At 42.3% G+C, this 11,619-nt stretch overlaps 1 protein-coding gene across 1 annotated transcript; it reads right to left on the bottom strand.

Moving 5' to 3' along the window:
- Positions 1-4,412: 4,412 nt before the first annotated feature.
- Positions 4,413-10,327, bottom strand: LOC142193964 (high-affinity choline transporter 1-like). The gene is made up of 8 exons (XM_075262987.1): positions 10,150-10,327; positions 9,631-9,744; positions 8,820-8,975; positions 7,864-8,012; positions 6,019-6,162; positions 5,478-5,631; positions 5,031-5,248; positions 4,413-4,949 (listed from the first exon to the last, which is right to left on the bottom strand). Exons 1-8 carry the CDS (start codon positions 10,325-10,327, stop codon positions 4,431-4,433), a joined length of 1,632 nt encoding a protein of 543 aa, XP_075119088.1. The 3' UTR covers positions 4,413-4,430.
- Positions 10,328-11,619: the final 1,292 nt, after the last annotated feature.

Genomic DNA, 11,619 nt, shown 5'->3' with positions numbered 1-11,619 from the left:
TATATATGAGATGTATTAAAAATCTAAATCACATATAATAAAATGTGCGATGCTTGGACGAAAGAGAAAATGGTAACGGTAATAGAACTCTGATTTGTGGCTTGGCTTTCATACAACTGGGGCAATGAGTTGGTTTGCTGCCCTAGTCCTATGTCTAAATACCCTGTCAAGGCCAATAGGCCCCTGGCACAAAGCAAAGGGATCTCCGCGTTGGACAATGCCTACTTATTAGAATGGTCTATGGACAATAACTGACCACAAACTGTCCCCCCGATAAGATCTACAGCTGTAGTCTGGGGGTCAACCTAGCAAAACTGTTTCCACTCAGGGTTGGACTGGTCCACCACATTGTTAAAGGACTCTCTGGTGGACCCAGGCTATGACATATGGCAGACCTGGGCAAAGTCCGGCCCGCGGGCCACATCCGGCCCTCTGACTGATTCAGTCCGGCCCGCACAGCTTTGACTAGGGAGGCGTGTCTAGGGGGCGTGTCTTAGTGCCGGCCGAAGATGGAGATGTGGAGCGTGTCATAAAGTACTGAGAGATGTAAGGTGAGCTGCAGGGGGGAGAGAGAGAGTGTGTGTGTGTATACTGTATATGTGTGTGTGTCTATATGTGTGCCTGTCTATATGTGTGTCTGTCTGTCTGTCTATATGTGTGTGTGTGTGTGTGTGTCTCAGTAACCCAGGGGCAGAGATGGAAGGGGAATGTTATACTAGGGCAGAGATGGCAGATGGAGGGGGGGACATGAAACTGGGGGTAGATGAAGAGGGCACTTAGACTGGGGGGACATTAAACCATGGAGGAAGCTGTAGGGGGACCTGTCTGCCTCTAGTTGCCCCCAGTTTAATGTCACCCTCCAGCTACCCCTACAGTTTAATGTTTGCTTCCAGCTTCCTGATTTTAATGTCCCCCTCTAGTTGCCCCCAGTTTCATGTCCCGCTCCAGCTGTCAATTTATTGCCCCCCTCCAACTACCCCCACTGTTTAATGTCCCCCTCCAGCTGCTCCAGTTTCGTGTTCCCTCTAGTTTCCACCAGTTTATACTGGGGCACCAGGAGAGGGACGTAATACTGTGGGACAGTTGGAAGGGAACATTATAATGTGGGGGCATATAATGTACAGGTGACTGTAGGAGGATTATACTTTGTGGGGGCACATGGAAAGATGATTGGGAATGAGCGGAGTCAATGTAGAAGTGGGTGGAGCTAAATTTGCCATGGCACGGCCCTCTAGCATAGTTTCAATTTCTTATACGGCCCCATGGGAAAATTAATTGCCCACCCCTGACATATGGTATTATAGAAGGCCCCAAAAGTTCAGCCAAAGATAACCCCATTTGGAGGTATTTTTTGGGCTTTTCTTTCCAATGATATGTCTGTATGGGTATGTACAAGTCCTGTATAGATGGAGGGTCAACCCTCAGTATGATCAACCATGGTGGGCCCAAGGTACGATAGTCCGGCACTGTGTCCACGCAACAAAAAATATTGTAAAAGTTCCTATAGAATTATCTTTCCCATTGGCATTCATTTCACATTTAGTCAAAGCTCCTCGATGATGCCATGTGCCCAGGTCACCCCTAAGTCCTGTGATTGAACCTCAGTGGTGACATGGGCATGCCGAGTAACATGATGTCATGACTTGTCATGCACCTGTGACTGCTGGTGGTCCAATCACAGGCCTCAGTGGTGACCCCGAGTGCATGATGTCACCAGGAGAGCCCAAACGAGGTGAAGGAAGGTGAGTGTGAATGTTTTTTAATTTTTGTCACCTCCCCTGAACCTCCACCTATTATATGCTGGAGCGTGAAGAGATAATGTAACGGCCATTTTAGTTTGCCTGTTTGGTTTGGCTCCTTAGACTTCCTGCTAAACAGCGGAGTAATGATTGTGGTCGCAGTGAGTGCGACTGCGACCGGGCCCAGAGCGGTATGGGGCCTGCGGCCAGCTGGAAATGGTCAGGGCTCCGGACCACAGTGGTTGTAAAAACACTCGTTCCCCAACCACTATACATATTGTCAATAGAAAGGGGCCTGACTGGGCCCCTTTCCATTAAATGCCAGCCAGGGGGAGGGGTACAAAAATAAAAAAAAATAACTATACTCACCTGTCCTGGGCTGAACATCCTGCAGTAGATACTAAATCAGACTCTTGTGTGAGCTGCTGGGAATGAGACTGATGGAAGGTAAGGAGGAGAGAAGAGAACATGTGTGAGCAAGAGGGGGGGATGGGGGTGCAAGCTGTGAGTGAACAAAAAGGGGGATGGGGGTGCAGGCTGTGAGTGAGTAAGAGGGGGACATGGGGGTGCAGACTGTGTGTGAGCAAGAGATGGGAATGGGGGGTTCAGGCTCTGGTGGGGGGGTCACTGGTGAGCCTTGTACTTCAGCTATCTCTAACACTCCTACTGAAATGAATTGAGTCACACATGATCTGCAAATTATACCCTATCCTATGGATAACTTGATTTCATGGGAAAACTCTTTTAGACCTGGGCCCCGTGTAGCATAAAAACACTACGTGGGGCCTTAGTCTAAATGTCTGACTGATACAAGACACACAGCACTAGAATGGGGGCATGTCCACCACTCTCCGTATTCAATTCTATGGTAATCCCCAAACCAGCTGTGCATGCTTGCTTAGATTGTTCAATAATTGTCATAGAAATGGACAAGTAGTCATCAGAATCTCTCAGTAGTGCAGCCTTACTCCTCGTTCACATCTGCATTTGGTAATCCGTTCAGGGAGTCCGCATGGGGCCCCCGTCTGAACGGAATATCAAATGCATTGGCCAGCGGTGTGCAGTGAAAACACACGGTCCCCATAGAGTATAATGGGGTCCGTGTGCTCTCTGCACGGAGTCCGCACAGAACATGTGGACAGAAAAGTACTTTGTGACCTACTTTCATGTCCGCATGTTCCATGCAGGTAGCACGCGGAGAACACACAGACCCCATTATAGTCTATGGGGTCCATGTGCTTTCACTGTACACCGCTTGCCAATGCGTTTGATATTCGGACTCCCCGAACGGATTACCAAATGCAGATGTGAACCAGGGGTTAGGCTGACATCATTTAACCAAGTAAATTGCCCTAAATGGATGATAAATCTGGCAGCGACAGTGGCCCAGACCACATCATGTCCCCTTTCAGGAAAGTGGTGAGGGTAGCGTAAAACGACCACTTGTGACACTTTTCTTCGCACATGCCATATAAAGTCACAAACCCCAATGAGGTCAGAATGATCAATGCTACTACCTTAAATGTGCCCCAAGATATCCGCCATTCCCTTCTCCCTCCTTCTAACAAAAGTCTTATTGTAAGGGAACTGGCTGCAGCAGGAGCCTCTCCCCACTACCCTGTCTGTTATGCCTCCTATGCCAGTTTTCAGGTGTATAAGGCAGAAAAAAGATTCAATTTTATTAATGCAAATGAAGTCTTTTTTTTACTTTTTTTTTGTTTTGTGCCATCCATGGTGCGTGCAGGAACACGGCCTGATTTACGAAGAGCTGTGTCCCAACCCGAACCTGAAGAACAGTAACCCGAATGCTATTGTGAACCTAGCGTAACTTGGGGTGTTAATATTAACTGAATAAATGCTATGTTTTAGGAAACTTTATATAGTATTTTTCAGTACAGTAGCGGTGTATAAACAAAACATATGCCCAAAACAGTGCGCAAGGCACCAACTGGCCCATTGTCACTATGTGAGTAACCACCTGGCCCATCATGAGTAAGGACTAGAGATGAGCGAACAGTAAAATGTTCGAGATTCGATATTCGTTTCGAGTAGCCCCTCAATATTCGACTACTCGAATCGAATATCGAACCCTATTATAGTCTATGGGGGGAAAATGCTCGTTTCAGGGGTAGGCAACGTTCGATTAAATTATACTTACCAAGTCCACGAGTGAGGGTCGGGCTGGATCCTCCGAGCAGTCTTTTTGCAGCGTCCCCGCGGCGTCTTCCGGCTCTTCATTCACTCTGCCAGGCATCGGGCCTGGGCAGAGACGACTGCGCACGCCTGCACTACAAGTGGACATGCGCAGTTGGCTCTGCCCAGGACCGATGCCTGGCAGAGTGAATGAAGAGCCGGAAGACGCCGCAGGGAAGCTGCACGAAGAAGACTTCTAAAGGTAGGAGAAGAACCAGCGTTGATTGGCCGACTGTATAGCATTCGGCCAATCAATGCTGGTTCTGCATCGAACTTTTACATTCGAACAGTGGTTCATCGATCGATTACAAGTATTTCGAATACCGTAGTATTCCATTGAATACCTACTCGATCGAGTACTACTCGCTCATCTCTAGTAAGGACCTAGTCACAGTCTCCGTCCTATGGTCACACTTGAAGAAGGTCTTGGCCTCCATCACCCTTTGGCTGTACCGAGCATAGTCAATGTTTACATTGACATTGACTTTGACCATCCACCTAGTTAGGCTCATTGTTACTCATGTTCTGCAGATGAAAAGTCCCCATTTCTTCCTTCCCTTTGGCACTTGCATCCTCCCCTTTTAACACGTTGCAAATATCCCAACGTTTTGGCAGCCAAGATTTTTTGAACAAATATTCTGAGACATAAGACACAAGAATCTGTGCGCTTAAAGTCACAAGCATGGTGAAGGTCTTGAATGGGAAGAGTTGGACGTAGGCTCCATTGATGAGTGTGCACCAGGGATAATGGATGATGGGTGGAATGTTTATGGAGTCCATGCCTCCTAGTAGTCTCAATATGAAGCCCAAGAAGAAACCAATCACTGAACCATAAGTGTTAGTTCTTGGGACAAAGAGTACGCAACATAGTTGAGGGAAAACCAAAGCATAGACCATCTCGCCACACATGAACCACAGGTCGTAGATAGAGTTGGACAAGAAAGCCATCCCGGTTGCGGTGCCTCCTAGGACAATGGTGGAAATCCTCATAGCCACCATCACTTCTTTCTCCGAGGCCTGAACTAGGAATAAATTAGGAAAATTGTTGGCTCCTCTCAATAGGAACATGGAGGGTTTTCCACTTAAATACTACATTACCGTTTTACGGAGAATCCTTTTATAGATATTATATCCAAACAAAGAACTGGACGACAACAGAGCAGAATCTGCTGAAGACATGACAGCCGCTGCCACCGCTCCCAAGCCAACGACGGACACGTACAGAGGACATAGGTGTTGTAGGACGATGGGTAGGATCATGCTAGCTTCTCCTCTCTCATATGGTGACGGCAATCCATAGCTTGTCTGGTTCCAGTCTACAAATGAGAACAAATGGTTAATAACCTAGTCCAGTTTGTGGAGATTGTAGAATTGGAAAGCTCTTGGGTTGGGAATGGGACAGCCCTCGGCACCTTCAAAAAAGAAGGAAGTCAACTTTTACGACAATGACGCTGGGTTGACCACCAACATAGCCCATAGATCAAGGAGCCACAGTTGTGGCCACCATACTGTGAGATGAGGGACAATGGTGACCTTAATATTTACCTGTAGAAGCTGCTACAGCTCCAACTAATACAGATGGGATCACCAGCACCAAACATCCCACCGCACTGACCGCAGTTGTTACTTTTGCTTGGGTTGTAGTAGAAGCAGATAATACTCTCTGGAAATATATCTGCCATGCAACGCTGCCAAGACCCTAGAGAAGAAAAACGTATGCGTGATTCGCCAGAGCCGTTGTGATCTAGTCAAACTAAGCTATAGAGAGCGCAAATACCTGTGCCAAATAGTGCGTAGTAACAGCGCCATACAGGGTGTATATAATAGTGCCAAACAGTGGTCATGTAGCAGATTCAGAGATTTGTATCGAGAGCCTGGCTCTTATGACAGATGGGTTACCAGAGTTGTGTGCAGGAAGTGTTATCATAGGGATGCAAAAGGAGAGTAGATGTAGGAATTATTAGGCTCTACACAACTTTAAGCACTGGCTATACTGACAAGAACTGTTATTACACATGTTCCAATATAAATAAATATAGATAGATAGATAGATAGATAGATAGATGTATTTAAAATTGAAGCTTACCAGATATAAAAGATCATCTATCCATATTCCAATGTATTGTCTATCAATATTTCCTAGCCATGGAGCCTGAAACACACGGTGTACTGCTGTCTCTGCAATATTCTTAGTAGCAGAGTTTAGTACCGCAAATGGTATACAGATCCACTGTAGATATATAAGGAATTGAAAACAATCATTAACAGGTATGTATAAAAATGCAAAGTATAAAAATCGCTATAATACCTATAATACTGACCATAAGTACAAGAATATAACTACGATGATACTGCTCCTATGTACAAGAATATAACTACTATAATACTGCTCCTATGTACAAGAATATAACTACTATAATACTACTCCTATGTACAAGAATATAACTACTATAATACTGCTCCTATGTACAAGAATATAACTACTATAATACTGCCCCTATGTACAAGAATATAACTACTATAATACTACCTCCTATGTACAAGAATATAACTACTATAATACTGCTCCTATGTACAAGAATATAACTACTATAATACTACTCCTATGTACAAAAATATAACTACTATAATACTACCTCCTATGTACAAGAATATAACTACTATAATACTACCTCCTATATACAAGAATATAACTACTATAATACTGCTCCTATGTATAAGAATATAATTACTATAATACTGCTCCTATGTACAAGAATATAACTACTATAATACTGCTCCTATGTACAGGAATATAACTACTATAATACTGCTCCTATATACAAGAATATAACTACTATAATACTACTCCTATGTACAAGAATATAACTACTATAATACTGCTCCTATGTACAAGAATATAACTACTATAATACTACTCCTATGTACAAGAATATAACTACTATAATACTGCTCCTATGTACAAGAATATAACTACTATAATACTGCTCCTATGTACAAGAATATAACTACTATAATACTACTCCTATGTACAAGAATATAACTACTATAATACTGCTCCTATGTACAAGAATATAACTACTATAATACTGCTCCTATGTACAAGAATATAACTACTATAATACTGCTCCTATGTACAAGAATATAACTACTATAATACTACCTCCTATGTACAAGAATATAACTACTATAATACTGCTCCTATACACAAGAATATAACTACTATAATACTACCTCCTATGTACAAGAATATAACTACTATAATACTACTCCTATGTACAAGAATATAACTACTATAATACTGCTCCTATACACAAAAATATAACTACTATAATACTGCTCCTGTGTACAAGAATATAACTACTATAATACTGCTCCTATGTACAAGAATATAACTACTATAATACTGCTCCTATGTACAAGAATATAAATACTATAATACTACCTCCTATGTACAAGAATATAACTACTATAATACTACATCTATGTACAAGAATATAACTACTATAATACTGCTCCTATGTACAAGAATATAACTACTATAATACTGCTCCTATGTACAAGAATATAACTACTATAATACTACTCCTATACACAAGAATATAACTACTATAATACTGCTCCTGTGTACAAGAATATAACTACTATAATACTGCTCCTGTGTACAAGAATATAACTACTATAATACTGCTCCTATGTACAAGAATATAACTACTATAATACTACTCCTATGTACAAGAATATAACTACTATAATACTGCTCCTATGTACAAGAATATAACTACTATAATACTGCTCCTATGTACAAGAATATAACTACTATAATACTGCCCCTATGTGCAAGAATATAACTACTATGACAGTCTCCTTCGTAAATATAACTGCTATACTATTGTCACTTTGAACAAAAAACTATTACATTTGTACTTACCAACCCAAGTACCATAAAGACAAGCTGTATGACATCAGTGTAAACCACAGAGTATAGGCCTCCAAACAATGTATATGTAATGACAATACAAGCAGATATGATAATGGACAAGTAACTGGCAATATCCAAGATGACACTGACTGCAGAGGCTGAAAGAGAGAAGTATAAGGACATTACATGAAAGAGAAGTAACTTACTAACCAGACTTTTATATCTACATCTAGTCCTGTCTTATAGGGGTTCAGGTAAGAATATGGGGCTGGTCTGTTAATAAGCCAGTCCACAGATTCCAATAGATATCAGCAGAATAGTGAGCACAGCTCTGGAGTATAATACAGGATAAGTAATGTAATGTATGTACACAGTGACTGCACCAGCAGAATAGTGAGTGCAGCTCTGGAATATAATACAGGATAAGTAATGTAATGTATGTACACAGTGACTGCACCAGCAGAATAGTGAGCGCAGCTCTGGAGTATAATACAGGATAAGTAATGTAATGTATGTACACAGTGACTGCACCAGCAGAATAGTGAGTGCAGCTCTGGAGTATAATACAGGATAAGTAATGTAATGTATGTACACAGTGACTGTACCAGCAGAATAGTGAGTGCAGCTCTGGAGTATAATACAGGATAAGTAATGTAATGTATGTACACAGTGACTGTACCAGCAGAATAGTGAGCGCAGCTCTGGAGTATAATACAGGATAAGTAATGTAATGTATGTACACAGTGACTGCACCAGCAGAATAGTGAGTGCAGCTCTGTTGTAAGGATCAATATAAGACAAGTAATGCAAATGATATACAAAGTTACTCATCTGAAGTATCTAACAATTGCATTACACATACATCTTTCCATCACCCCGCTTTAGTATACAGTATACACATAAAAGTCCTTTGTTCTATTTAACTTAAATAAATACTAAATAAATACTTTCAGTTTATCACTTACCTAGAGATGCCAAGATGGCGGCGAACCAGCAGACGTCAGCTATCAGGGCAGGGATGAAGAGTAGACAAGTCATGGAGTCCCCATAGGCTTCCTGGAGAGGGTCCATCATTGTCAAGTACTTCTTTGATCTCATTGGGGTTACAAAGAAGATGGCACCTGAAGGCAGGAACAACATTGTAACCCCATAATTTACGAGAACATCACCATACATTTATCTATAATACATCTATTTACAGTTTAGGGTAAAGAGTTAAACTTGTCATCGGATTCAAGACTGCATCGAAAAGGACTTCTTCAGGGAGGTCTATGTCCAATAAACATAATGGATCAAACACAACTTGATCCTCCAACCACCTTCAGGCTCAGGGAGGCTTACAACCATTAGGAAGTGCCCCCAAGATAACACTACTACCACTGCCAGACACCCTGCAGACCTCCTCAAGACTGCACAAGCCTAGTCCGAGGTGACCACTGCAACTACTACTAGTAGTCCAGCTTCAGGGCCTCCCCCAATGGGCTGCTGAACATGGACCTATTGGGTCATTCCTTCTCTTCCTACACGTTGTAGGATCTTACGGTGACTATATACTCAATAACTATTGACCTTACCATGCCGGTGAACGTTCGGTGGTAGTAAAGGACTCTATTTCCCAACATAGGCCAACGGGGCAAGTTCCACATAAGTCTAAATGAATATGGACCTCTTCTATTTGCCCAACATGTTTAGGCTTCCATTCCCCAGGTCCAATGCCTCCATCTCCAGGAAATATAAGCTGGGACGTTATAGGGCGGATACATTTCTTTGCCTTACCTAAAATTAACCCTAGGGCAAATCCCACAGGAACCTGAAGCCATGCCAGCCCTCGTCCAGGAAGGTAGACGATCTCCGCAGATCCATTAATATAGGCGCCGCCAACCCAAGTAGCTGAAGGAGAAAGAAGTCAGCGTTGCATATAAGGTAACCTAAAGTTATTGAGATCGGCCCACGTGTCCAATTCTGTAGGGTATGGAAATGATTGGAACCTCCCATTTTATTAAAGGGGTGTCCCAGGATTTAGATATTGAAGTCTTCATCAAATTGGTGAGGGTCTGACACCTAGCACCCCTTTGTGTACTTTGGGGCACCCAAGAAAAATAAAGACAGTGCTGAAGAAATAAAACGCTGCCGATAGAGTCACCTAAAAAAGTAAGAGCCATCCCACAAAAAACAAGGTCTTAAATACAAAGAAAAATTCTAAAAGGTTATGGTTGGCCAAATGAAAAAAAAAATTCCCTTGGTCAAATTTTTTTTAGTCTTTAAGGGGTTAACTACAAGACGGATTAGACATACCTGTCGTGGTAAATAATCCGATGACCATATTGACCTTCCGTCCCCCGACGATGGCGACTTCCATCCGGTTTCCATTTTTTTGCAACTTTTTGGATTTTCTTGAAGCCCACACTCCAATCCCCAGAGTGAGGGCATAGAATAGAAGTACGGAGAGCAGAGCGGGGACGTTCAGAGCCATCGCAAATCAGTAATGGTGAATGAGAGGACGGTGTAATGTTTAGGGCTACGCTTCTGTCTTGTGACCGAACATGTGGCTCCTCCATCTGAACAGCCGAGGTATCGCTCTACACAAAGGGCCATTCAAGAAAGCCTTACACGGAGACATGTGATCTCATCATGTCATACACATACCTGGATTTTGCCATTAAATTCACCATGGATGACCCGTACATCCTGGGTGTTGAAAATTCATGGTGCCTGGAGGGAGCGGTGTAGCTTGCAGCTCTAAAGTGAGATCTGGAACAAGACCCCACCGACTAGGTGCTATATATAATACCAGGGTGTGCCATAGGAGGACATATTTGCCGGCAGGGACCAGGTCATAGGTGCAACTGCTCATCTGCACCTTGCTGATTGTTTTGGGATCTGTCAGCAACTTATATCATGTAAGCAGCATCCATATTTACCATGATGTTTAGTCATATGGCAGTAACATTTATGATCACCATATATATTCCTTATAGTAAGAATTCTTATAGCCTACTAGCTGGTACCCACGACTTCGTCTGCGGTGATTGTAGAAGTGGGTATATACAGGCGCGGGTAAGGTTTTCGTATTGTGTATAAGGTATGGGATATGAAATGTAACTTTGTATCTTGTTTTTGCTGTAATTCAGAGAATACGTGAGACTTTTGTGTTGAATGTAATTTGTATTTGAGCTGCTATACGGTGTTGTGAGAAACTTTACATAGTGACTTTGGGACAGAAGTATTTGAGGCGGATGGCATTTTTTGATTTTCGTTTTTTGTTTTGGACTCCCCTCCTCCTAAACCCCATAACTTTTTTATTTCTCCGCTCCCAGAGCCATATGAGGTCTTAATTTTTCCTGGGACAAATTTTTCTTCATGATGCCACCATTATTTATTCTGTACAATGTACTGGGAAGCAGGGAAAAAATTCAGAATGGGGTGGATTTGAAGAAAAAATGCATTTCTGCGACTTTCTTACGGGCTTTGGTTTTACGGCGTTCACTGTGCAACCAAAATGACATGTCCCCTGTATTCTGTGTTTCGGTACGGTTCCAGGGATACCAAATTTATATGGTTTTATTTACATTTTGACCCCTTAAAAAAAATCCAAAACTGTGTTAAAAATTTTTTTTTTGAAAAGTCGCCATATTTCAACAGCCGTAACTTTTTTATACGTGTGTGTACGGGGATGTATAGGGCGTCTTTTTTTGCGGGACTGGGTGTACTTTGTAGTTCTACCTTTTTCGGAAAATGTTATTGCTTTGATCACTTTTTATTCAA

The sequence above is a fragment of the Leptodactylus fuscus genome, chromosome 2 (assembly GCF_031893055.1).
Source record: "Leptodactylus fuscus isolate aLepFus1 chromosome 2, aLepFus1.hap2, whole genome shotgun sequence".
NCBI classification, from domain to species: Eukaryota; Metazoa; Chordata; class Amphibia; order Anura; family Leptodactylidae; genus Leptodactylus; species Leptodactylus fuscus.
This window is presented reverse-complemented; position numbering and strand designations above follow the sequence as displayed.

Coding starts and splice junctions, on each gene's coding strand:
- LOC142193964 (XM_075262987.1), bottom strand. CDS start 10,327: ATGGCTCTGAACGTCCCCGCTCTGCTCTCCGTACTTCTATTCTATGCC. Junction 8,976..9,630: donor TGCCCTAGGGTTAATTTTAG/GTAAGGCAAAGA, acceptor TCCTGCCTTCAG/GTGCCATCTTCTTTGTAACC. Junction 6,163..7,863: donor TCTTTATGGTACTTGGGTTG/GTAAGTACAAAT, acceptor ATATATCTACAG/TGGATCTGTATACCATTTGC.